General features: G+C 38.2%; 1 protein-coding gene across 1 annotated transcript; it reads right to left on the reverse strand.

The window, feature by feature from the left end:
- Nucleotides 1-4,700: 4,700 nt before the first annotated feature.
- Nucleotides 4,701-17,657, reverse strand: LOC131976688 (phospholemman-like). The gene is made up of 8 exons (XM_059339834.1): nt 17,497-17,657; nt 9,250-9,305; nt 7,837-7,869; nt 7,505-7,528; nt 7,248-7,322; nt 7,103-7,139; nt 6,891-6,934; nt 4,701-5,439 (listed from the first exon to the last, which is right to left on the reverse strand). Exons 2-8 carry the CDS (start codon nt 9,281-9,283, stop codon nt 5,420-5,422), a joined length of 267 nt encoding a protein of 88 aa, XP_059195817.1. The 5' UTR covers nt 9,284-9,305; nt 17,497-17,657; the 3' UTR covers nt 4,701-5,419.
- Nucleotides 17,658-26,808: the final 9,151 nt, after the last annotated feature.

Raw genomic sequence — 26,808 nt, forward strand, 5'->3', positions numbered from 1 at the left:
ACTTCATGACACCCTGTACTATAATGTACACAAGACTAGACTATAAATAAGACAGAAAATGATGGTGCTGCAATGTTTCCCTGAGTAAAAAGTAAGACAATGATGGCAATAGATAAAAAAGGACTATTTAAATGTAGTATGTATTGCACATGGAAAAATTGTGGGTGGGGGGGAGTATTTAAACCATTATTGCCGATGAAGATAAACACACTGTGGATATTGCACATGAATATAAATACAGCCTGGGGTAATGGTGGATGAAGAGAGTAAAAAGTTGGGAGGCTGCGTGAGTAGTGTTGGTAGAAGCTGTAATACAGCGTAAGTGAGTATTGTTACCTACTAAAGCAACAATATTTCATAATATGACCTCAGATAACCCTTCTGTAAACTGACCTCTGGTGCGGGATTTAGCATGGCAAGCTAATCTGAATACAAGCAATCAAATAAATACAAGAGCGTAGTGAAATGTAATTTATTCTACAGTTGTATTGCTGATTAAAAGAAATTACTTACTATACAAAATAACTCGGAAGTATATTTATTTTGCCTTTTAGGAAAAGAAGTGGTGAAAGACCCTAAAAGTCACTTTTTCATGTGTATGTTTAGGGTATTTGTGGGAAAGTGGTTTAGTCACTTGGATTTTATAGGACTATAGGAGCAGCTGGTTTGCATTGCTGGCTATGTCAATTCCACAGTTTATACTTTATGTAGCCTTTATCCACACTGGTTCAAGAGACTGTCCAAATAGAGACATCCAGTGTGTAATGGGATTAAAAAAGAAAAGAAAAAAAAGATAAACTCTTTGAGATCAACATCTTGGAAATCATTAAAATAAAATAAGCGTCTTCAGCTTCCCATACATAACATACATCTTAACCAAATACACACCTCTGATTATAAAACAAACACAAAATATACAAAACTGCAATGAAGTCAACTAGTGAAACATTGAAAGTAGCTTCAACACATTCATGCATATTGTAATTTTTCCGCGATATTTTGGGCTTTTATTTTTAATGCGATTTGGTTTAATTTCCGGTCCTATTCTGGCTGCCCGTAGCTGGCTTGATGCTGCAGTCGCTCTCATTACAACCAGCCAATAAATGAAGAGGGAGGGGCCAAGGATGGGCCTCTCAACATTCAGGCAACCATTAACTGGAAAACAAAACGGGACTGTAGTAGTCCAGCAGAAGGCCCTGATAGTAACCTCAGTTGTGGTCTCAGAAGGTGAAAAATCCGTTTTCTAAACCATTTTTCTGGAAGGGGAACAAGACCAAGCAATTTGAGTGGGTTTATTAATTCAAGCATTACATTGTGTTTGTCTGGTTAAAAGAAAAAAGACAGAAAAGTCCTATTTAGCCTACTGGTGTATCCAAGTGTAAAAGTTTCTCTCTTTGGTTGGAAGCCCAGAGGAAAAGGTCAGAGGTAAAGTTATGCAGCGCTGGACTGACACAGCTCTCATAGGATCCCAGTAAGAATGACCTTGATCTTAGACATAATTCACATTTTCATTCATCTACAGAAGTTGGACTTACCTTGGACAAACCGAATCCCATTGGCCAGTTACATATGACATGGACAGGCCAACAGCTGTTGAAGTCTCTTCGAAGGTTGTGGTTCACAATGTGTGTGTGTGTGTGTGTGTGTTGTTATTGTTGTTGTTGTTGTTGTTGTAACAGGCGCGTATCTAGCCCTAAACAAAATAACACTGCCCTGAATTTATGTCTGTCTGTGAAAGAAGCACAGAGCTACAGTGAAGAAAAACACATTGGCAATCTGTCTTCTTATAATTTTCAAGTATAATATAACACAAGCTTGAGATTTACGGCAGTATCATAAGGAGGCCTTTAAGGAGACGGGCAGGAGAGAGATAGATCATTTAGAGTACCAAACTGACAGCGAATCATGGTGGGAATATTCAGGTCAAGAGTTGGAGACCTGCATAAAGTTGACGACCCTCCAATCCATTGTTCAGAGACATGCTAACATGCTGTACCCTCTGCTCTGCATCTTTGTGGATAAGGATTCATACTGCAGCAGGACAATGACCCCAAAGCTTTGCAAGAATTACCTCAAGACCAAAGATGACCAAGGAGTCCTGACTTCAATTGTTTTTCCCAGTCACCTGACATCAATCCTATTTAATCATTTATGAGGCCAGTAGAGCATGAAAGCCAGGCATTATGTAACACAAGAAGCCCTTGATTTGTGGCAGGATAACATGGGACATCAGGGTTTGCTCAAACTAGTGGAGGCCATCAAATGCATGCTGCCATTAAAGCAAAAGGGGAAATTGCCAAATACTGAGATACTGAAATTCTAGTGCATTTTTCAATTATTTCAAATTGTCAACATGATATTATAATTAATAAAGGAATTAACTAGAGTTACATTTGAAACAAATGCAAAATAAAAGTTAGAAGTCTTGTGGCCTAGTGGTTTCAGACTTTCGGACCCCACTGCAGAATACGAATGATGGAGAGCTCTCTTTACTTTAACTTAATGTTTTAGAATAGAAAATACATTTAACGGTGACCACTAGGGGGAGCCAGAGCCTTTCCTACAGACAGATACATATCCAAACACTGGTTTAAACACCTAAAATGGTAATAATACCAGCTGTGTGACTATTTATGTGCATGTGTATATTCCATAGTTATACATGCTTAAACATTGAATATATATACAGCACACAGGCTTTCAAATATACAATGATCTTTCTTGTCTTATCACAATCTTGTGCTGATGCTTTAATGGTTGTTAGTTTAATAGTCTCTATATGAAAAACACTAATCACACTTTTACTCAACACTAATTTCACTTATATATATATATATACACATATATATGTGTGTTATATATATGTATATGTTTGAAAAGACAAACAAAAGACCTATGAAGCTCCAACTTCTCAAAATCCAAAGTTATACCTCCTCTACTAACACAGCTGTCAAAGAGGACATATATGTATATGTCATGTATAACTACTTCACCAGAGACAGTGGTTAAAGATGTTGATAACTTCCCCTTTCCTTGTTTTCATCTTTTCAGTTCTGCAATACCACTTAATTGGCACACAGACAAGGCTTAATGTTCAGCCAATCTTATGGAGTTTAGTGATATGACATCATTTCAAGCCTCAATTAATCATGTTTAATTAAAACATTTTTTTAATGCCTTTTGAGTTCGTTCAGAATTGATTTTGGAGCATGATTGCTTATCAGTCCATCATTTCTCTCAGTTTAGGTATTAAGTAAAAGCTTGCTATGGTGAAACATGTCAACACTGATAACTTTGATGCAGAGGGCTTGATTTAAAAAGTAATTAAATAGCCTAGTTACAACGCAATGACAAGATGTAGTCCAGCACCAACATTAAAGCACATAGCTTTAACATCAATAGCATCTTCAATGACTACATTCATTCAAGACTGTATTTGTCACATGCTCATATTTTAAATATTTCAAGTGAAATAAGAGGATCTGCTAAACTGCACTACTTATATATATAAAAAAAAAGATAAGAAAGAAGTAAAAGATACAGATTACAACTATGATTACAAAAACAAGGCTAAAATGTTTTTAACCAACAAATAATTCATTATCTACATGAAATATTTTTTAGTACATATCTTATACTCTGTACTTGTGTACACACACACACACACACAGAGTTGTTTTCATCACTCTAGAGGATGTTACTTTAATACTTTGACCCACATTCATTTCCATTTTCAATGGAAATGCCTCGTGCCTCCATGGTTGAAAAAGCTAAAGTGCCCCCTAGAGTGGTGAAAACGAGAGGAAGTGCCTTATTGGTTGCCCTTTACGTGTGCAAAAAATGATTGGGTGCCCTCTAGAGTGCCCCTTCATACAATAAATTATGATGATGTGCCCTCTAGAGCAAGAAAATTTGACGATGTGCCTTAATGAGTGCCCTTCTGGTGCCTCCATGGTTGAAAAGGTGTTACTATAGTGCCCTCTAGTGTGGTGAAAACGAGAGGAAGTGCCTTATTGGCTGCCTTTACGCATGAAAAAAATTATTGAGTGCCCACTAGGGTGCCCATTCATACAATAAATGATGGTGATGTGCCCTCTAGAGCAAACCGAAAAAACATGTTGTGGTTAGCTAATGAGGTGCAGGCGTTCCTCTCTTTGGTAGCCGACGAATGGGGAATGCAAAAGAGGCGTTGCTTCCCTTTTGCCGTTGTTATGATGAATGTGAGGTGTTTGCTCTCATTTAGCTCTCGAAATGTACAAGATTGATGCATTTTACTTAAAAATGTACAAATTTTCTCCTGGGGGGTATGCCCCTGGAACTCCCTACATGGTTTGGTTCGATGGTTTTAATTGTCAATACCATATCATTAATTATTTTTTATCTGGCTTTCCTTTTAACTAAATGCTAATTGTAACCAAGGATGAGGACTATGTCATCATACATGATGCATCATAGCTTTTTGCGTTCTGCTGGGGCACCATGTTGTGCAGGATTTGCCCTTTTTAATTTTTTCGCTCCTGCCCTTTAAACAGTCTGAGTCTGCCACTGCTTTAGCCGGACCTCAAACCAAGTCTTTACCCTGAAATGTAATGACTTGCATTTTGTCCCCAAAAGGAAGACGTGTCCCACAATGTGACAGTATAAACAGATTCGTGTCCACATAACACACCCACTCATTCAAATAAAATCCACAGTAGATGTTTGTTTCAATAGTTGTTTTATAGAAATATGACAGAGTGTTCTTGTATCTCTGAACAGTGCAATCCACTACTTTCCTCCATAAAGCTAAACAGATTATCATGAATTATCAACAGCACTCTAAACACTCATGACTATGTATATGTCATATATGTGACATGAAAGCATGGACAGTGGGTTAGGTTGGTCACAGTAAGCGACTAATATCTACATCAATGTTTACCTTATACATACAGCAGAGCAGAGAAGTAGTGCGAGACATTGACACAACCTACAGTATGTGGACACTTAAGGATATTTTTGGTAATAGGTCTGTGTGAACTGTTATATGAGGTCACTTTCAGCTCAGCCAACCAAAAGTATCAACAATGAATGACAACACATTCACACTGAGTTATAAAAGGAATTCTCAACAGGATTTATTGTTTCATCATGTCAAAGCCTTTTCAACTTGCCAAAAATGGTCCAGATGGTTGAAGTGAAAGTGACAACTTGGGTGTACAAATGTTTGTGTGTGTGTGTGAAGGTGCATGCTGCAGATCAGTAGCTCAACTAGCAGGCAGAAAGCATCACACCTCACAGCTGGTACACAGACTACTTTCTGTTGCTCTCTAACAATAAAACAAAAGCCTCTCGTTGGATGGATCAAATCCCGCTGCTGCTCCTCCGTGTTATCTGTTGGTTGCAGGTTTGGGAAGTCAGCGTTTGTTCTGGCTGACATCTAGCAGTCACAGGAACGACCTGCAGACAAACAGACAGATGGGAAGGTGAGGTCCAAATTCAGACGGTTGATTTGCTGCTTGAAAAATGTATTCAGTGACATAACACACTTGGTAATACAAACTCTTCTTCAGAAGTTAAGTTAGAGAATATTCATCACATCAGCAATGTGAATAAAAGTGTGGTTTCAAGTTTAAAACCTAATATCACAAGCTTCAACTTTATATTATACATTTGTCTACAGCCATAAAATATTTCCAGCTGAAATTCTTTATGAGAAGTGAAGATAATATTTTAATTTTCAATGATGTTCAGTTCAACAGAGTGCTGCAGTAATATGTACTGAAACCTGGAAATTTACACTCCAAAAAGCATAAAAGTCATGTTCATTTGTGAAGATGATCTTGTTGAACAAAACATGTCAATATAAATAATTTTCTGCAATAATCTAAGATCCAATGGAAAAATCCTGCAGGTGGTGCTAACCTCCGCATTTCTAACAACAAAGCTGTCATCCCTGCAGCACTTTATATCACTCTCTGTTCATCAGACTGTGTATGTGAAGATCAATATTAAGAATTAACACACAGCCACTTATTCTGCAGATAATGAGCAGGGGAAAGAGAGAGACGTGAGTGTGTGTGCAAGTGGAAATTGACAGTGCAGCATGTCCCTGTGGGCTGCTGAGATGCTTACAAACCACACACACACACACACACACACACACACACACACACACACACACACACCACACACACACACACACACACACACACACACACACACACGTTTTTCCATATGGCCACCGGTGTATTTTGTCTACATTACAGCTGTTACAGTCAAACACGTCATAAAAAGAGTGAGGCCGCCTCACTCCACTGTTCCTCTCTTTAAATTCCCTCCCTTCTCTGCATGCCAGACACCCAGAGTCCCACCACCTGTTGAACAGCGAGGTCCGTGCCATCTGAGTCCAACACAATGGGAGATTTCCATACTGTGTCAGTGTGTGTGTGTGTGTGTGTGTATGAGACACAAGGCCGTTTACAGTGAAACAGATGGACAGAGTAAATATAACTTTAGACCTTAGCAGGACGTCAACTGGGTAATGAAGAACCTGTGTAATGTGTAACACACAACTACATACATATGTCTACTACATGTGCAGGGGGTCAAACAAACATTAATTGGAGAAGCAGGAAGACTTCAGGTTTATTTATTTTGAAAAATGTAAGTGTGGTTTTGTTATTGCTTTAGCTGTTGTCATGCTTCTGTGGCTACAGGTGACTATACACATTTGAGTGGATCTGAGTTATATTAAAGAAGGAATTTATTTTTATTCAGCTTTTCCAGCTTTCGCCTCTTGGGGATGTCATTAACATAGTCTTGACTGATGGATGTTTTTAGACAGTGTCTCACACCTACGACAGTTAACAAAGTAAAGAGGGGGTTGCTGGTTGCTGAACAAACATTACCTTGGTCGGAGAGCATCTGCTGAGCATTGCTTCCTGTCCTCCTTCTGCAAAGCGAAGAAAGAAAAGTTAGAAAATAAAAAAAACAGTAGACCTCTATGATCTTTGTACCTTGATAATGTGTACTGTTTTAACAATATTATATCAAATGTAAAGTGTTCCTTAATTATAGTTTCCAAAGCAAATGTTTTTCCGTTAACTGTATGAAGCATCACCTCTTGTCCTGGTTGAACTTGCACCTGCAGTGGCCACCTGGAACAAGAGAAAAGAACAGTTGACTTTCTTGTCGTCTGTGTATTTGAGAGTTGTTTAAAACAGTTTATGACTCTGTATAGTGTGTTTGCATGATTTGCATCTTACTGAACAGGATGGTGATGCCGATGAGACAGAGGACAGCAGCTAGAATCAGACCTCCAACACGCAGTCTTTGGTAGTCTACACAAAGAGACAGACATTGACATACTTAAACTTCATTGGAAACACCTTTATCTACATGAAATAAAGTGAGTTTTAAAAAGTGATTAACTTTCGATTATGTCAATGCTACAGCTCAGCTTCCACGTCGCATTAACTTCTTAATGACAGTGGAAATAATATGGTAGAAAAGATTAGCTTACCAAAGGTAAATGGGTCCTCTTCCGCTGCAGGAACATAAATAACAGGGTCAGTTGAAAGTTGGTTTGAGCAGCAGATAAATGATATACAGAAACATCCGCATATCAAACAGTGATGTAATAAAGTCAACAGCACAGAGTCAGAAGAGCAAACACAGTGGCTTAGTTTCATTCTCTCGCTGATGACATTTCTGACTATAAAATCAATACATTTCAACAAAAAAGCAACATTTCACTCAATTTTGATCAAGATATATTATAAAAATACTTTTTTGAATGAGACCTTTTAATCTATTTTGCTGATTGAGAAATTAGGAAAAAAGACTTATACTTACTGTTCTGTTCCTCCGCAAACACCAGAGACACAACTGCAAGAGTTCAGAACGAGATAAACTTTAAAATACAGATAAATACATAGAAAAGAAAAATATCTCATTACTTTTGTTTATTTTGTACAGATAAAAGTACAAGAACAGATAAAAGTATAGACTAATGTTGGCCACACAAAATACTTAAATATTACAGTTTTGTGCACTTTAAGACACACTTCAACCCTAAAATTTATGTTTTTCTTACCTACCGTGCTATTTATCATTTACAAAATTATTTAGAATATCGGAGGGAATGATCATCATCATCATCATGATTTTTTTTGCAAGGATCTGTACCAGACAGAAGATTTGTCTCTTAAATCTGTTGAATATGACATGTAATATAAGCCGGGAAATCTTGTAGCAACACAATACTAAATTCAGAAGATATTTTCACACATATTTTGCCTTTTAAAAGATATATAGCTGCTAGTAGCTCCTGCGATTGGGATGCACTCAGCCATATTGCAATTTCCATTAATTGTGACGCCCTAAAGGTTCCTACATAAAAATGCTCACAACAGCGTGTGTGGATTATCTTAACTTATTGGGTCATGATATCTGGAAATATACATTGCTGTTGACTTTTTTTTGGCTGTTTTGAGCACCATAAACCAGGTAACATATAGTACCATTATATCAGAAAAAGGCAGACATCTCTATGGCCAATATCTCCATCATTCGACAACTCACATCAAAGCAATCTAGACTGACAAATAACACAACAGGTAAGAGGAAAAATATGTATTATTGATTTTGAAGTGAACTGTCCCTTTAATATTGTGGCAGCTTTCTATTTCTTATTTTAATTTGGGGTACTTTTGAGGAAAGACGGCAAAATGGTCACGTCTGTTATTTAGAATCACTGACAACTGTCTGTGACAGCAACCTCTTAAAAAGCTCTTAACTCTTGCTAAGTTTATTGGAAATCCAGACATGTTTAAAAATATTACATGAAACTACACCTGTTTTATCTCTCTTCCTCCTTATCCATCTAATCTTTTACAACACCTGATGGAGCTGTGGATGTTGTCACCCTCACCTCTTCAGGACTGTTATTGTAGTGCCCTCTTACTTACAGTGATTTTCTTTCTTATATAATATTTCTATAGGACAAAAAAATCACATAGGTGTAACATCTACATTGAAGGGTCAACTTGTCAATGACAAGATGATCTCCGTCATCACTCACCCACTCAGCTGCTTCGTGTAACATAGTGTCACAAAAATATAAATACTTGAGCAATATGCTGATGGAAGACAGACCTTCAGGCAGAATTTCCTCTCTATAGAGGAAGTGATCCTAAAAGGTCACAAGTACTTAGCGATGTTACATTAATTACTTTGAAAAGGAAAATTTCAAATAGTTTTACTTACGTGTCATCAACACTAGAGCACAGATCTTTGACATTTTCACGCTTGAGGTTGTTTACCTGCAGAGATAAATACAAACAATGATATCAACAACTATATCATTAACAATTAAGAAGGTAATTCGATAAATGTATGCAGCTTTACATTTAAAACTTACATTAGGTACAATCTGTGCCTTTACTTTTGACTTGAAAACATTAACTGTGGTGACAGGCCGTTAGAACAAGGCTCTAGTTGTATCAACATGGGCTAAATAACATTATCTCCAGTCCCAAAGGCACAAATAATCAAATTTTAAAAGTGTGTGTCCGCATGTTAGAAAGCTGATGACAGTGCTCCAAACTGGCTCACACAGGCCAACAGAGTCAACAGAGACCTGATGCAACATTTAGCCTTTCTGTGTTTTCCAAGGGGCACTAAAAGGGATAAAACACACAGAAATATACAGTTGCCACTCCTACTGTACATGCATCCTTTCCCTCTGAAGCACACACTAAATACGTGATCAAATTTAGATAGGCACAAAGTGGTCTATCCCGCTCTCTTTCACACGCACACACACACAGAAACTTGATATGATGTTGATGGGTACAAAGTGCTCTAATGGAGCCCTAACAGGAGAACTAAATAACTCTGCATAATGCAATACAGTGCTGCCATGTAAAAGCTTCAATGTGTTTTTTTTCTTGTTTCAATGTTAGCTTTTAATTCACTACTGGCTAATTATACAATATATAATGTACAGTACTGTCTGTACATCCATGTACATGTAGTCACTGCTCAGATTTTTCTTCTTTCAAATTATTTTTTACATGCTGTCAAATAATCCATGACAATAATATTAAAGTGCACTCACCCTTCCAAAGCTATTCCTGTCTGTAATGGCCTTTAATCTGATTTCTAGTGTGCATTAGTGTTTAGATGATTCCCTTTGAGATTGTTTTTGAAGTACCATCAGTCACTGGAGATATTTACATTTTCCGGTGCCTGGTAATTATTACAAACGGACAAAAAGCTTTACTCATTTTAAATATTTCCACTCAGAGTTCTCTCCTGACACTAAATGACATTTAACAATGATCACACTTATATAATCCTTAATGAAAATGTACATTTCCTGACAATTAAATCGCACAAACTGTCTGAGTGGCTCTGTGTTCAAGCTGTTAGCTGCCATGTTGAAGCAGCAGCACAACCGGTAACATGTGCACTGGGAGGAGACACACCTTAGGTAACGCAGCAGTGATTTTCCACTTACTGCACTTTTCCGCTTATTACGCTCCATGGAGAGTAAACACGCCCCAGCCCATTCTAAACTGGCATTCACACACAGGCACATGTGAGTGAATATTTAAATACAAACACAAAGAAGAATGCACAAAACATTCAAAACTTGGATGACGTCAAATTCAATTTGGGTTGACTGAGTATTTATTTAAGAGATGATCTGAACACATCTCGTCTAGGCTAACAGCAACACTGGACAGTATCTAGTTCAATTAGATTGCCTATAGCATTTGTCTGAATTCCTTCTACAGCTTAGTCTATACAGCTTTTTACCTATTGAGTAACTGAAGAGAACAAACAAGCGAAAATATAACTGTATTTTCAAAAGTAAAATTTCAACCTCTTGTAGTGCTATAATGGACCATGTTGTGCACGGACACAAAGATGCATATTCACGTGATAAAAGTCTAGCCAATGGTTTCACACTTTCCCACTGATCTACAGGTGGGGGTAAAGAGGCAAGATACGCATCAATGAGCCAATAAATTCAATGAAAGAGATCATTCAGCAAATTTGCACAAGAAATGACATCACATATACATAAAATAGGGCAAAGGACAGTGTTAAAAGTATACTATACAAGGGAGGAAATAGTTATTTGCTTATTTAAGGGTGACTTGAATGGAAAGATGGCTTAAAAATGAATGAATGGACACTGAGGGAGAATAAAACCTAAAAGTGGCAGTAATGCAACCTTCCGAAGGCAAACTGCTGTAAAACCTCAAAGAAGAAGAAGAAGAAGAAGAAGACTGCTAGCAAGTAAACATGCATACAAACAATGCAGGATTCAAAATCTTAAGTAAAAATATCCATAAGGCGCCTTTAAGCGCTATGGATCAGACTTGCAGGATATTACTGTACAGATTCCTGACATTTAGTAGTTTTTGTAGTTTAGATTTCAAAATATCTGCACTGACACACATACAACAGTGACCTTTGAGTCCTAAAACAATGTGTCCCCCTCCTCTGTTGTTGGTATTTGGAGTTTGGAAGGAAGGGATAAAGAGAAGAGCAGGACGAGTGCATCTCTCCTGGTGCCTCTCCACAGCAACCCCAGGCGAGCCAGGGGGAATGTAGAGATGGGAAACGAGCCAACAACCACTAGAGAATGGTTTACCTCAGTAGAAAGCCACACAGAGTAGAGAGAAAGGGAAGAGATGGAGGGCAAAGACAGAAACAGGAGAGAGAAGGACAGGGACAGAGAAGAAGACACCTGGGGCAAGCTGACGAGTGAGACGATTAGAGAGGGGAGAAAAAAAGAGTGAACAGACGCAGGGGAGTATAAAAGAGGTGGCGCCGCCCTGTTCCCTGTGAAGATCATATTCTTAGGCAAATGTTAGTGTAAGGTGGAGCCAGGAGGTGAGTTCTGGAGGTGTGTATTCAAATTATTGTGTTGATGGCTAGTTAGGTGTAAATGACATAGTCCTACAACACAACATTTAATATCAATTGTCTTTGTGTATAGGCCTGCAACTGAAGATTTTATGCAGATTATTTTTGAGAAAAATTGACAATTTGTTCTCTGTAAAATTTCACAAAGCAGTGAAAAATGCACATCACGATTTCCCTGGCCGACTGTAATATATTCACATTGCTGTCCAACTAACAGTCCAAATCTCAAAGATAAGAAGAAGACAGAAAGACAAAGAGAAAAAAAAAACAAAACAGCAAATCCTCACACCGAAGAGGCGGGATTTGGCAGATTTCTGTCAAGTAATTAAAAGACTATCAAAATAGTTGCAAATATATTCTTTGCTGTCAGTCAACTAATCGAATAATCAACTTATTTTGTGAGATCTTAATTTACAAAAACAAACATCAGTCCTTCAGTTGCAGCAAAACGTTGGCTGATACCAAAGAAGGTTTTATTACAAATATAGGCATCTCTAAAGATGAAGATATTATGTAAAACTGAGTTTGTATCCCTTGTGGAGCCACTTCTCTCTGCCTGGTCCGGGGATAAAGACTTGTCTGTTCTGGCTCTGTCATGCTACTCTGCCTGTCTCTGACTGTCCCTCGTTTTTTGTTTGCAGCTCTTGCTGCATCTCGTTTTCTTCCTGTCTTTCAGAATGTTTTTCCACTTTTTTTGTGTCATGCTCTGTGTCTCCATAGCCTCTGCTTCATTCATTCATTCTTCTCTGTGTGTCTGATACTCCTCCCCACTCATATGAAAAGCTTTAAGAATTGCCTGTTTGTTTGAACACCGTTTCACACTCTTCTTCTTTTGTAGAGCTGCTGTCTCCTCTCCAATCCTCTCCAGCCGATTTAAACCTCTCCTCTACTACTTCCTTTCTCCGACACACCTCTGCATGTCCTTGCTCCTTCGCCCGTCACCTCTCCTTTCCTTTTGTTAAGTCTTTTCCACTCATTTATCCCTTCCCCTCCCTGGAGCAGAGGCTTTCCAGGCTCTCTGCCCGTCTCACACTCACACATTACAAACACCATCATCTCCTCTGTTCCATCCCACTCTTCTCTTCCTCTCTTATCAAACAGTGAGGTTACACAATAATCTACAGGACCGTCAAAAGAGTCCTAATGCCCTATGTATCAGTCAGTCACTCGGTCATTACTTAAAAGTACTTACTACGTTTAAATATTTATATTTATATAGAGAGACTATTTCATCTCTGGTAAGTAGCTCCCATAAAGAAATCTCACATAGATCTTGTAATAATGAGTGATGAAATGATGCTATTGATTTTTTTTTTAACACTACAGAGGTAAATCTATTTACCTTAACTGTAGTGGGATGGAGGCAGAACCAGAGACACATTCAAATCTGGTAAACTGAGAACAAATTATCTGCATGGCAATTGGACAACTAAAAACACTATTCTTCTGTCTTGCAGCTAGCAGGGCAAAAAATATTGTGATTGGTGATTATATAGAAAAAGTGTAAGTGGACACAAAGGTGTCAAAGACCCAGAGGGACAGTGCAAACATAGAAAGAATGTTCATCAGTAGGATATTACACCCCAACATGTAAATACATATAAACATGCAGTTAAGTCCTTTATATTACTCATTACTCATACTCACTTTTTCCCTAAAGACTACTGAAATCAGATGGAAAGCTTAGCCTGCTCAGGGTCAAGGGTCAAATGTCATAAGAATCTGTAATATGTGGTGTATATGTGTAAAAAAGATACACACTGCTGATCAAGTCTGCACATCTTTTACCCAGGTCTGATTTGTGCTTTCTCTATTTTGTGTGTACATGACCGTGTGTGTTGCAGGACTGTGGTGTGTATGTGTGACTTAGTCCCTGTTTCTATTTTTCCAATGACCCCCCACCCAAATGTTTGAATGCTGGACACCGGTATGTGTGTGTGTGTTCCTGTACTGCACTACAAAGACAGCTGCCTATTCTCAGTGGCATTTTTATTCCTAAATTAGCAGCACTAGATTCCAGTGTGCAACACATCCTTTATGACACACACACACACACACACACACACGCACACACACACACACACACACACACACAGAAGAAAGTATCTGATGTTGTAAGCTACACTAAACAGTGTGAAGCTAATCTGCGATGATTAATAATTTGCTCTTTTATCTTGGCTGACAAACAGTTAAATTTGGCTTAACTTGTTCCTCCCTTCACTTTACCAGTAAACTCAGGAATTTGCCAGTTCACGACAATAACAGTACATGATGAGTCTGTGACTAAAAAGCACATGACCTGAGAGGAGTTTCTTGATGATTCAAAAGTGGACTTATTTTTTATCTGTTCCTGCTGAATAGCTAGGTGATAAAAGCTGAAAGAGGATTTTGGCAGATGCAACTAAAGTGTTGACTTCAACAATATGTAATGGGGGAAAATAAGCAAGAGAGATAGGAAGGAAGAGACAGAGGGAGGAGGTGAGTCGGTGGAGGCTGTTCACTGATCAAGAAAGGGAACAAGGTTGTGGAGAAAGAGAGAAAAAAGTATACTACAAACAAGATATCAAGTTAGGGAAATGAGAGTGAGCTGCAAGAGAGGCAGAGAAGGAGGAGGAAGAACTAAAGCCCGGGGGAGTGAGAGCGGTAGGCAGGAAGGCCAAGGAGGCTGTGGTTGGGAAAGAGAGGGAATGAGGAGGGACACAAAGAGACAGACAGAAGGGTAAGAGGGAGTGGAGCATACTAGAGCCATGAGTCACACATGGTAACCACAAGGCTCGCAGTGAGCGGCTAGCAACAGATTTCATGCACCTCAGTCTGTTGTCATTATCAACAGATAAAAGGATGGAGGACATTTCTCTTGTTTCATCTTATCTTCCATCCATACAACTATTAATCCTACACTTATTAACTCCTCTAATAAACTCTGTATAAGCCCTGAATTATCTGCTCTGCTTCCAACATTTTAATAACACTGTGAGACACAGATGAACAGTTATAACATAACTATGACTCTCAATATCTAAATTGGTTAACAAATTGGAAATAATAAGCTTTGTCTCTAGTGAGCTGTAAATGAGAGCTTTGTGGGAGTGCACTGAAGGTCACAGTCACAGTAAAATCAATGTCTTCTTGTTGAGGTTTCTAAATTTGTGTTAGCGAGACACCAAAGCCATGTGAGGAAAGGTGAGGAGAAAGTGTGTCTCGCCTCACAACGCTCTCTCTTCCTCCCCTCTCACTGTTTTCAGTCACTCATTCTTGTTTTCTTTTTTAGGAATTGTGGTCATGTGAGGAGAGGTGAGGACAGAGAGCTTAGTCTGTTTCACCTGGGAGAGGAAAGACAACTCTGTCTGTTGCCACCTTCGTTCATCCTCCCTCCATCTCTGTCTCTCATCCTGTAACCTCTCACATCTCTGCTCCTCACTTTTCTCACTCTGAAAAACTTGGTTCATATAAATAGAGCTAAGGGGCAATTAAATTTGTCAAAAGCATAATACACTCAACATTTTGCAGTTAGACAGGTGTGAGTTGGATGTGTGACTGGGTCTCTCTCTCTCTGCATCTGTTTGAAATGATCTGTAAAGTATGCTATGCATAATACTGCAGGGAAACGGTTTCACACATGTTACTCATAGCTTAAGCAAGTGGTGGAGCACTAAAATATGTTGAAGTACAAAAATATCCAAATAAATAAGATTTGGTTAAGCAGCTTTTGTATGACTTCTTGAGAAGAGCAGAGAACCAGTTCCATATTGTCTGATCCATCAAAATCATATGTCTTCTTTATTAATTCCTGTTATTGATATTTTTGTGGCAGTTGCATATTTCAAAAACAATGATGTTTTTGCAACATCAAAATGTTCTTGCAACAAGAGGGAGTCTTAGCAGAGAAGAAAGGTCCAAAGTAGTAGAGCGTCATTATGATGACAAGTTTTTATCGCAATTTCTTTTAGTGGTGCCCCCAATTTCCTTTAGTTGTAAGTTGCTAATGTCCTACATTTTAACTTTCAACAAACCCTCACAGAAAGGACTTCCATTTAAGACAGACATAGTGTAGATAGCTTGCCAAAGAGTGTATTAGCTTTGTAGCATGGGTACGATCATGGCAACACCATGAGCTCAAAACTTGTTACTACTGAAGTGCATTGTGGCCTATGGTCATTTTTAACTGATTTCTACCTGTGTAAGAGTTTGGTAAGAAGGTAGTATTTGCACCATGATTCTGGTCAATGGGCACTAAAACCGAATGTTTACCTGTGTTTTCTTGTCAGCCCATGCACAGTCTATATGTGTTACTATGTACAACAGAAAGGCATTGATAATGTAACTTATTATTTGTTAACATTGTTTAAAAATGAAATACTACAAACTCTTGCTGGTTGCAGTACATGAAATGTGAATATGCTTGTTTATAAATGTTTAGCGTTTTGACTTTAAGTAACCTAAACAAGATGTATCTCTCTATATATATTATAATAATAATATTTTGAAGTATAGTTGTGCGTTGTACAGCAGAATTTGACATATCCTGTATCATGTCCTTGTCCCAATCTGTCCTTGTGCCACATAGTAGCAAACTGTTATCACCACAGCTCTTATCAACTGGCCTTTTCACACACACACACACACACACACACACACACACACACACACACACACACACACACAACAGCCTACACTATGCGTTCAATAAAGCATGTAACAGTATGACAATATTGAAAAATTCCACAGCAGGAAGTCTTCATTGGTACTGTGTGCGTCAGGAATAAAATGTCACTAACCTTTAATTCATTTTAATAATTTGGTACGTGACACTTGTTACATGTCCATTCAGGTTGTTTTTAAAAAAAAAATACTATCTATCAAACATTATTGCTTTTAAATTATAGCACGTGAAAGAATCCAAGGCTCATATTAAATATAGCCTAAACAGAACATCCTCCGAATTTATTTTGTCTTTTTTGAATCTTATCTGGTTTAAACAAGGACTAAAGGTACAAACACACAGTACACACTTAAAACAAATGTCAGATAGTGTACTTTAAGCCTGCAGCATACTTTACAAAACCGGTCGACATGAACATGGTGATCAAAGCGCATGAAGGAAGAGTACTCAGGCCGTTACGCACGTTTTGGCCCGTGGGCGCGTGCCGTGCCTTTGTGCTGGCACTGGTGGCCTCGGCCGGATAACATTATTATTAAACTTATGACATGTGTTGCATTGTACTTTACCCCTCAAAGAACGATACACTTTATATGGAAATAAAAAAACATTAATACAACAATAACAGTAATACATTTGACTGGAACCTTTTTGAGTTTTTAAGTAACTGAATAAACCAGTTAATACGAATTAAAATAGATTTTGCAACAGAAATCGCAAGCAAACCAGTTAACAAGCTGGCTTCACTTATCCTTAAAATGAGCCTAACGTTAGCTAAACTGTGCTGCTTTGGGCTAAAAAAGATGCTCACGAGCATATCTGGAAAAATGTTTAACTTTATAAACACATTTTTTAAATAATGAAAACACTTTTCTGTGAATTATGAGCTTTTCTCTTTGTTTAACACTTACCTCTCACACGGTATATTAAGTAACGGCAAAAAAACGAGGAAATTTCTCCCAAGAAGGCGGATATCTGACTCAGAAGCAGCGACTTTTCTCCACACAGTACGCCAACACCCTGCTTTCAGCTCTGTGACACTCAACAGGTTGGCTTGGTTTTAGAAAAGGGGGCTGAGTTTGACATTCTGGAGTTTTGTCCGTGAATCCTGATCCTGGGTCGGTTTCTGTGGTCCGGCTGGCAGCGGAAGGATACAAAGCTGGAGACGAGCGGGGCGTGGGAGCTGATCCAGAGTCAGGACTGAGCGCCGAGAGGAGGAGTGAAAGCTTTAATGTTTGCTTGTCGAGAACGAAGATGTCGAAGTTTGTCGCGATGGTTTGATTTACTTCCACACTGGAATGTAATTGATACGTTATTGACATTTAGAGGCAAAACAAAACAACTGTTTTACAGATACAAAGCATTAATATTCAAGTATAATAATTCAATGTACGTTGCATACAACAATTGCATCCAACTTAATGGAAACTGTTGATCAATAACTGCCCTTTTTAGTTCTAGAAGACCTGAAAGGTCATTAAAGGTCAGATAATAAAACAAGCAGATCTACATTATTTACCTGTGAAAACAACACAAATATTGAAATTTGGTTTTGCATAGGGACATTTATTTTTATTTTGGATGTGCACACTAGAGGTTTATAACATTTTTTTCCTCATCATGTCAGTACTGAAATGGTTGACCACATGATTAGTCTAACTAGTTTATCATAAAGCAAAACATGCAATGAACAGCAGGCCACATTACCTAAACATCACAACATATTCCTAACAATGCACTATTGCAATAATTGCATGCAACATTATGGTAATGACTAAACTAAGCAGTAGTGAAACAAACTACATATGTTGTGAAGGTCAGTGTGTGTTTAAGCCATAAACATCTTTGTGAATATAAATGACTGTGATTTACATATCAGCACAGATTTCAAAATTGATAACCTTTGAAAACAAGAAAACACAAGAGGGGCTTTATCTATTTCATCAAACTCATGACATGTCAATCTATAAGACCGCTTCACATCTTGCATAAATTATATTTCTTTGCACAGGTCTGTACAGGTGTAATCATCCGAGCTGGCGTGTTTCCTCCTAACCCCCCACCGTGCACACAGTTCTCTCCACCCCTTGCCTGTCAGCTCTTCTTCCTGGCCAAAACCGGTTTGACAGGCACCATATCAGATTTCACTGTTGTCGTCTTCCACTTTTCTACAAGGTAAAAAAAAGAGGGCGGGGCAGCAATTAGCATGGCAGTTTGGGAAGAAAGACTAGGAGAGATTGAGGGACAATAAGAGGGAACCAGTGAAAGGGGGAGCAAGTCACATGTTAAAGTTTAGACACAAAGAAACACACACATCTATAAGACAAAAAAAAACGTACTTGTTCTTCGCGGTGCACTTGTTATCTGTGAAGGCAAAGCAGGATGAGGTTTTACACACACACAATGAACAATAATGTCTTTATTACTACAGTGATTCATATAATGCCAATGCTCTGACACTTTATGGTTTAAAAATAAAGTATTATTAATCTGTGTGATTTCAGAACTTACAAAGTATAATGGTGAGTCCTCCAGCAAACAACAAGCTGGCACAGATCAGACCTCCAATTCGTAGCCTTTCATAGTCTGTAGGACAATAATGTCACAAGTTAAAAGGGTCCTGGTACACTCGAAAGTGAAAAAAATAATCCTAGTTAAAGAAAGCATATGCTCGTTCTATCATTTTATTCATGCTCTATTTAAAATGTTGCATGACAGATGTTTTTTATTGCTTTTTGCAGGATTTACTTTTGTCATCAGGCATATGCAATTTACAGTAATCTAAGTTATACTCTGCACTAATATTTTTATATTCCATTCAAGGGTGCTAGAATGCATAGTGCAGTTTATAAGAATTAGCAGATAAGAGTGTCTGAACTTACTGTAAGCAAATGGATCTGCAGACCAAACACCAGAGGAGGAGGAGGAGAAACAAGAGAGGGGGATGAAACATTAGTGACAACTTCAACTGGCTCCAATGGATGATTCAAGAGATTGACCTTTTACTCCAACAAACTACTGTAAATGTAGAAGGCCCTGACAACACATTGGTTCATGTTTCTAGGTTACATGTATTTTGAACATTAATGGGATGGTAACAGTATTTTTGTCCTGAATAGGCCATGGTTACAACAACAAAGAAGTCAATGTGTTTTATTTCTTCCTAAACTAGTTTTTCAAGAAACCAGTCTCAGAACAAGACTAAGTGAAAATGGAGTTTTGGCCTTACTTGCTTCAGTTTCCATGAAAAGGGTGAAGAGCACTGCAAGAAAGCCAGATAAAGAAATGTTAATTTTGTTGAGTGGGAGTTGAGTTGCACTGCTAGAACGTGTTTCGCTAGTTTTTTAACAAACAGTTTTTTTCCCCCTTAAATAACAAGCTCAATTTTCAAGGGTACCAGGATCATTAAATACTTTTTCTATGTTCACAAATTCCCTCAAAAACAAAATAGCTGGAATATCTTGTTGCTTTATCTGTTTTTATTTGATTTACCTGCCATAACGGCCACAACAGTGAGATGTCCCATCTTCAATACAACTATCAGATAAAGGGAGGGGGAGGGAGAAAGGGAGAGAAAATAAGATTGTGAGAGACAAAAGACAAAGTAGAACATTTTTCCCATCACTTTCCCTTTGTTTCTCTCTCACACACATGCATGCACACAGTGAAGCACACACTTCTCCCTCTCCCCAGGCTGAATGTCCTTGTGGTGGGAGAGGTCAGTGTCTCGTCAGCAGGGATGCATTCTGGGTGTTTGGAGAGTAAATAGCGGATCACTTTTTGTCTTGGGGCGAAACCCAGCATGTTTCCAGACAACTTTCCTTCAACCTCAGCTCTAACTCCAGAGAAAAAAAACACTGCTTCGGGCGAAAACACAGTCATGTGCTTTACAGTATCTAAAGATATTTTCTGAAAATTAGTTTTTTTCTTTCCCTCACTTTCAACTTCATATAAGCATAAAAGCGGTTGGACTTTTCACTGACTTTCTAAAATGCATGTAGCATCAAAATACAGTTTTTCTGAAATATTGATATGTTTACAGTTTAATAATATCTATTTCAGAATAGATGCATATACATAGTCATAACATATTAATGGTCATAAAAAATGTTGTTCTTAAATGGGCAAATGTACGATCGTTACAGATCAACCAAAGCCCACAGTCTGTTCTTCAAACCTTTTTAAAAGCATAACAACACCTCCTTAAACTAACTCCATGAATGAAGAAAAATGTAATTAAAAATTAAGTGCACAAGAAATGTATACATGCAACAGGTCTTTTCAGTGACATCACCATAACCTCTAACTGATCTTGGACACCCTTGGGCCCCATGGAGGTTAGATTCACAGCATTTTTGGAAATTCACCGTCCTTTCTCTCTTTTGATCTGCTTCTCTGTGGCTCAATCTAGTTTTCCATTCACATTTTTTTAAAAACATCCCAGCCTGATATTTGAACCTTGCACCGATTTGGTACTGTGAACTTGGCAATAGTTAAAACACATTTCATACATATTTCGTGTTTGATAAAACTAACAAGCAGAGCAAATGCTGGGTTGATGCATTTTTTTTGCATGTAACTTCTTCTTTCAGAGATAAGTACAAGCAGTCTGCGGCAGCTTTTTAAGAAATGGACATCAAATGCAAACAAAAACAATACAGAGACTCCTTATTGTGCAGTTTTGTCTCCCATCTTCATCCATCTGTCCTCTGTCTTAATAAGTCATTGCAGTTATCAGTTAGCATGACATTAGTCAAGGTCAAGCTGTGGACAGGCCTTTGTCCTTCAAATCCCACATCTTAAAATACGTATGTCCTACATCTCAGATTGCAAATCAGTTAGAACAGACTTTCTGCTTGGGTTTAAAGTGATTTTACATAATATTAGCCTTTGCCTACAGGGTGGAAGTTACAGTTCAGGGTCCTTCGCAGTTTACTGATGTTCTACCAACATCCCCAGTATTCTTTACTCTATTGTTAACTGAATCACTGCAGTGCTTCTGAAATGTTTTTAAGCCTGATCCAGTTTGGACAATGTACTTGTGTCTCAGTTTAATTCGAAGGTAGCAACATGCTGCTTTTGTCAAGTCAAGACAAACCAGAAATAAATCATTAAGGCCTGTCGTACAAAGGACACCATGTCTTAACTCACAAAACATATGGACCCAATTATAACATACATTTAAAAAAGCATATTTGCTTTTCAATTTGTTTCCTACCAATCTCTCAAAATAATTTAAAATCTTTTACTGAATTCCTCAAATTCCTCGCACTACCACATGCATTTCATTTAGTCTTTGAAAGTGCAAAAACACTCTCTCTGTTCTCTCACGAACACCTTCACCACAAACAATAATAGCACAAGAATCACAACCCTTACAATCAACCACAGAAAGGTGACCTTGAGCCCTAAGCCTGACTCCCATCATGCCTTGCTCCAACATACCTGTGCTTACCTCAGCTGACGGTTCAGGAGCAGTGGAGTGTGTGTGAATGTTCCAAGACACTGGCTGGTCAAAAGTGTGTATTTTCTATTTTACCTGTGTAAGAAGCCCCTGCTCCTCCTCTTTGTTTGGGATATAAACTTTCATGTGTCCAGCGCGCGCGCGCGTGTGTACGTGTGTGTGTGTGTGTGGCGCATTTACGTATGTATTGGAGACCAGTGGCAATGTTATTCCATAAACATCCGCGTGTGTGTGATGGAGTGACATTTGTAGCTGGCGTCAGAGTGGCCATACCTATAGGTTATAAACTGTAAACCTACTTCTCTTTATCTTACATGGAGACACAGATTCAAATGTTCATATTAACATTTAGATGTTAAATGTGCTTTAGAGTGCCTGTGACAGTCAACGAAACAACATGTCAAAGCAGCAAAAAAGGAATCAGTTTTAGAAAATAAGAAAAACAATTATAACATGATAAGATGATGTTTTTCTTCTTTTTTTTCCAAGTGTGTTCTTAAGTAATAGATGAGGCAAAGCAAACTATTTACAATTACAGGTTTGTGGTTTGTACAATTTAGAGCATTATTTCTGCCCTTCCTCCGCTGACTTTATTGTTTTCTCTCTTCTCCCTGTGGTTCTGCTAGGTTTTACAGGTACAGTGTCTACCACTGCTTCTCTCTGTGGAATACATTGCACTGTGTGTTGGTCTTATGGTTGACAAGCATCTTACTTTTTTACTAACCCTGGGCAGGAGGGAGGGATTTTTTACTTAACCTTGCATTAAAGAGACCATATTTAAACTGTAAATAAATCAATTAAATTCACTTTAATGACCACGTAATTAATTAGATGGAATTAGTACCTTGCATGCAGCACCGGCATACATCCCATAAAGGGCTGCTGCATTATGGAAAAAATCATTATCACAATTATTTTGGTCAATGTTGAGATCATGGTTATTTAACACGAATACCTATGGACTTCGTTCATATATATAATTAAACAAAAAAAATGAATACAAAAAATAAGGAATAATAATAAATAATACACATGAATAAAACAAACAAACAAACAAACACACAAATAAAATATCTCTTTTTTATAATCTTTGAAACCCAAGATCATAATTAAATCGTCCAGTTCTAATCACATATTACACATTGTTAAGTATCTGTGTATAGGCTATTGGTTGATGTAACCCCTGTATATACAGTCCAACACATGTGTGCAGAACTATGTGAGTGCATGCATGTGTCACAGTGGTGATCTGTGACTATTTATACCTTTTCCTGTCATAAGCAGAGGCATGCACCAGCCTCTCAACAAATGATAATACTGCAAGGACAGAGGAGATAGAGAATGACAGGGACACAGACACAAAGAGACATACTGTAGTTTAAGGTGTGTGTGGTCCAATATGTGTATCTAAGTGATAACACAACAATTTGACAGCAGATAGAGGCAACAGGTGATGACAAAGCAGAGAGAGAACAGAGATTACAATTACACTGGTTTAGTCGCTCCCATCACAATTTTTCATGTTAATTTGCATGGATTAGATTTTATGAATTACCAAAAATACATGAATGGCACACATCGTTATACAATATTCAACTGTGACCAAAATCTAAACATCGACCGATTACTAAACGGGCCTACAGGGCACAGGCCTAAGGACCCAAAATGCCATTTAAATGGACCAATACAGACTATGAAGAGATGCAATGACCACAAAGACATATACACAAGACAAAAACATAAAATGCCTACAAAGATACACAAAAAAAAAACAATTAAGAAAACAAAACAACTCCAAAGAAATGCAAATGCAAACAGCTGCAAATTGAGACAAAACTTAAACTTAAATTAAAAACTTTGAAAAAGGGGGAAAACAACCATAAAGAGATACAAAATGAATACAAAGAGATAAAAAAACAACTGCAAAACAACCTCTAAGGTTAAAGCTGACCCCGAGAGGTTAGAGAATCAGGCTTGTATCTGGTAGTAACGCGCTGCCCACTGCTCCCAGCATAGTGTGTTCATGGCGTGTAAAGGATGGGTTAAATGCAGAGGTGTCATTTCCCTGTTGTGAGACTAATCTTAATCTTAATCTTGTCTTGCTCCTTGGTAGGAGGCGTTATGCCGTCTTTTGCATGTCTGTGCCCAGCTGCCCATTGTGCGTTTCCACTATAGCCGAAACCCCCCTAATTTGAATGTGAGCTGTCCCTAGCGGCCATTTTTTTTCTCCCCTGAAAAAAGCCTGGTTGTTGATTGACGCCACAACAACACGTGCCATTTTTAAAAGCCGGTGAAGTAGCGAGACGTCCTCTGGTCCATAATCATCTCCTCCATGTGCATAAACACAGCTAAAAGAAACACAGCAAGCTCTGCTCCTTCCATCTCAGCGTCTCCTTCCTCATTGTTTACGTTTGGTATGTCTCCCGTGTTGAATCCGTTCAAAAACCATACATTACCTCCGGAGTCTCGTAAATCCCTCTGGGGCCTTTTTTTTGTAATGGAGACACGCTGAGTGAGCGGCCATTTGAGAGGGCGTGGCCTGAGCAGCCACTTTTTACCCTAATGGAAACGCACCTAATGTGGCAACAAATCTAAATTTATAATTGGCTCAAATTGATTTGTATCCAGTTTAAATTAAGTGTATAACACACACTATGCAAAGAGTGAAGGGCTCTATGGCCACACTGTATAAGTGTTGTTTCTGGTGTCTGTCTGCATGGAGCACCAGTTGCCTGTAACATTGTTCATGTGAGGTTTAATAAAGGTCACTGTGTTGTGAACATGTCAATAGCATGTCACTGAAGGGGGAAGATTACACTATTATTCCCTTGGAAAAAGCTACAACCATTAGTCAACTCATGAATTAATTCAAGTACAAAAATAAGCGCCAGCTATCCTGATAAAACGCGTGCCATAGAGGCTTTGTCCTCATGAGCGGGCGGCCCGGGTTCGAATCCGACTCGGAGCCCTTTCCTGCATGTCTTCCCCTCTGTCTCCCCATTTCACTCTGTCACTCTCAATAAAGCCTTGAAAATGGCCAAAATATCTTTAAAAAAATGGCAGACAATGCTGATTTCTCATATATGGATATTTCTTGCCTTTCTCTGTTATATATCATATTAAACTAAATATATGTTGGTCTTTGACTTACAAAACAAGACATTTAAATAAACCTTGGCCATTGAGAAACTGGGATAAACATTTTTCACAATGATCTGACTTGAAAACCCTGCATTTTGTATACTTCAGTGCATCTTGCTTTTGTGCTTTTGTCTTTTATCATTTTTTAAATAAGGAACATAGATTACAATGTCTCAATGGTTTATCATGAATGTGGAGAAAATAGAGGTGAGTTGTAGGTCAGTTAAAATTATTCTAAAGGTTATCAGCTCTGTCGCTTGCTGGACTCAGTTTGATCAACTTGTTACTGTTTAACTTTAATTGTACTAGTTTAACATATGTTTCCTCAGGTATGATTCCTTTAGTAAGTTAAACTGATTCATTATCAGTTAAAGGTCATCTTGAGAACACTCACTGAACAATGTAGGTTATCAGTGGACACACACACACAGACACACACAGACACACACACACACACACACACACACACACACACACTTCCTCACACATGGCAACACGTCTCTGTTATGGGGGTATTTAGGATGTTTGTCCATAAACAGTAAAACTGAAGGTCTAAGAACAGGTTAGGTTGCACAGCAGTGAGGGAGATTATTACATTACATTACATGTCATTTAGCAGACGCTTTTGTCCAAAGCGACTTACAATAAGTGCATTCAACCTGATGGTACTAGACATAGACCACAGGAATCAAGTAAGTACATAACTTTAAGAGCTAACTGTCATTGCTACAGGAGTGCTATATGTAAAAGAAGAAAAGAATAGAAAAGAAGAAGAATAAGAAGAGCAAATTTTTTTTTTTTTTTTAAATATATATATGTGTTAGGTGACCATGGCTTAACCGAGGTATTGTTGGAAGAGATAGGTCTTCCAAGAGAGAAGAGATAGGAAGAGATTATCAGTCTGCTTCATTTAGATCTGAAAATATCCAATAGATGGTCATTCGTAATATGTGCTTTTTTCAAAGTCGTATTTGGAAAAATAATGTAGAGCCGACAGTTGATGTGTATTTAAACAGGGTGACAAGATACATTCTTTTGACTTGAGACATTACCTGACTGACTATATCTTTTATCACACAAACACTAAATGCAGTCAATCTATCTGAGAACATGAAGAATCTGACAGGAACCTATCATGAGTGAACTGAGGTGTAGCTGAGCAGCTGAGTCAACACGTTGCTCCATACTGCCTCTGTTGTATCAACGAAAAGACGAGGCAGAATTCTCTCCTGCTGATTGGGCTGTGTGTGTGTGTGTGTGTGTGTGTGGCTGGCTGTCCATGCAGCTCATCAGGTGTCACAACACACAGTCAGGGGAACGAAGACCACAGTTAAAATCAGTCAAATACCAGTTGTCATCTATCATTACTCAGTTTATCCTAAGGTAAAGAATATATTCTGTGTGTGTGTGTCTGTGTGTGTGTGTGTGTGTGTGTGTGTGTGTGTGTGTATGTTTTACAATAACCATGTGAGCAGCTGTGTTTGAGTAGTAAAATAGCATTATTTCAGTGAAATTCTAAACATAATATTGTAGGAGTGTAAGACCATAGGCTTAGTGGGTACACATGGACAAATTAGCAAGGGTTTTGAAGCAAGGACAAATGGTGGTTAAAAATCTC

This window comes from Centropristis striata, chromosome 8 (assembly GCF_030273125.1).
Source record: "Centropristis striata isolate RG_2023a ecotype Rhode Island chromosome 8, C.striata_1.0, whole genome shotgun sequence".
NCBI lineage: Eukaryota > Metazoa > Chordata > Actinopteri > Perciformes > Serranidae > Centropristis > Centropristis striata.

Excerpts from the sequence above, each read along its gene's own strand:
- LOC131976688 (XM_059339834.1), bottom strand. The coding sequence starts at position 9,283 with ATGTCAAAGATCTGTGCTCTAGTGTTGATGACAC. Across the intron at positions 6,935-7,102 it reads AAGTTCAACCAGGACAAGAG|AAGGAGGACAGGAAGCAATG; the intron begins GTGATGCTTCAT and ends TTCGCTTTGCAG. Across the intron at positions 5,440-6,890 it reads GCAGATGCTCTCCGACCAAG|GTCGTTCCTGTGACTGCTAG; the intron begins GTAATGTTTGTT and ends GTTTGTCTGCAG.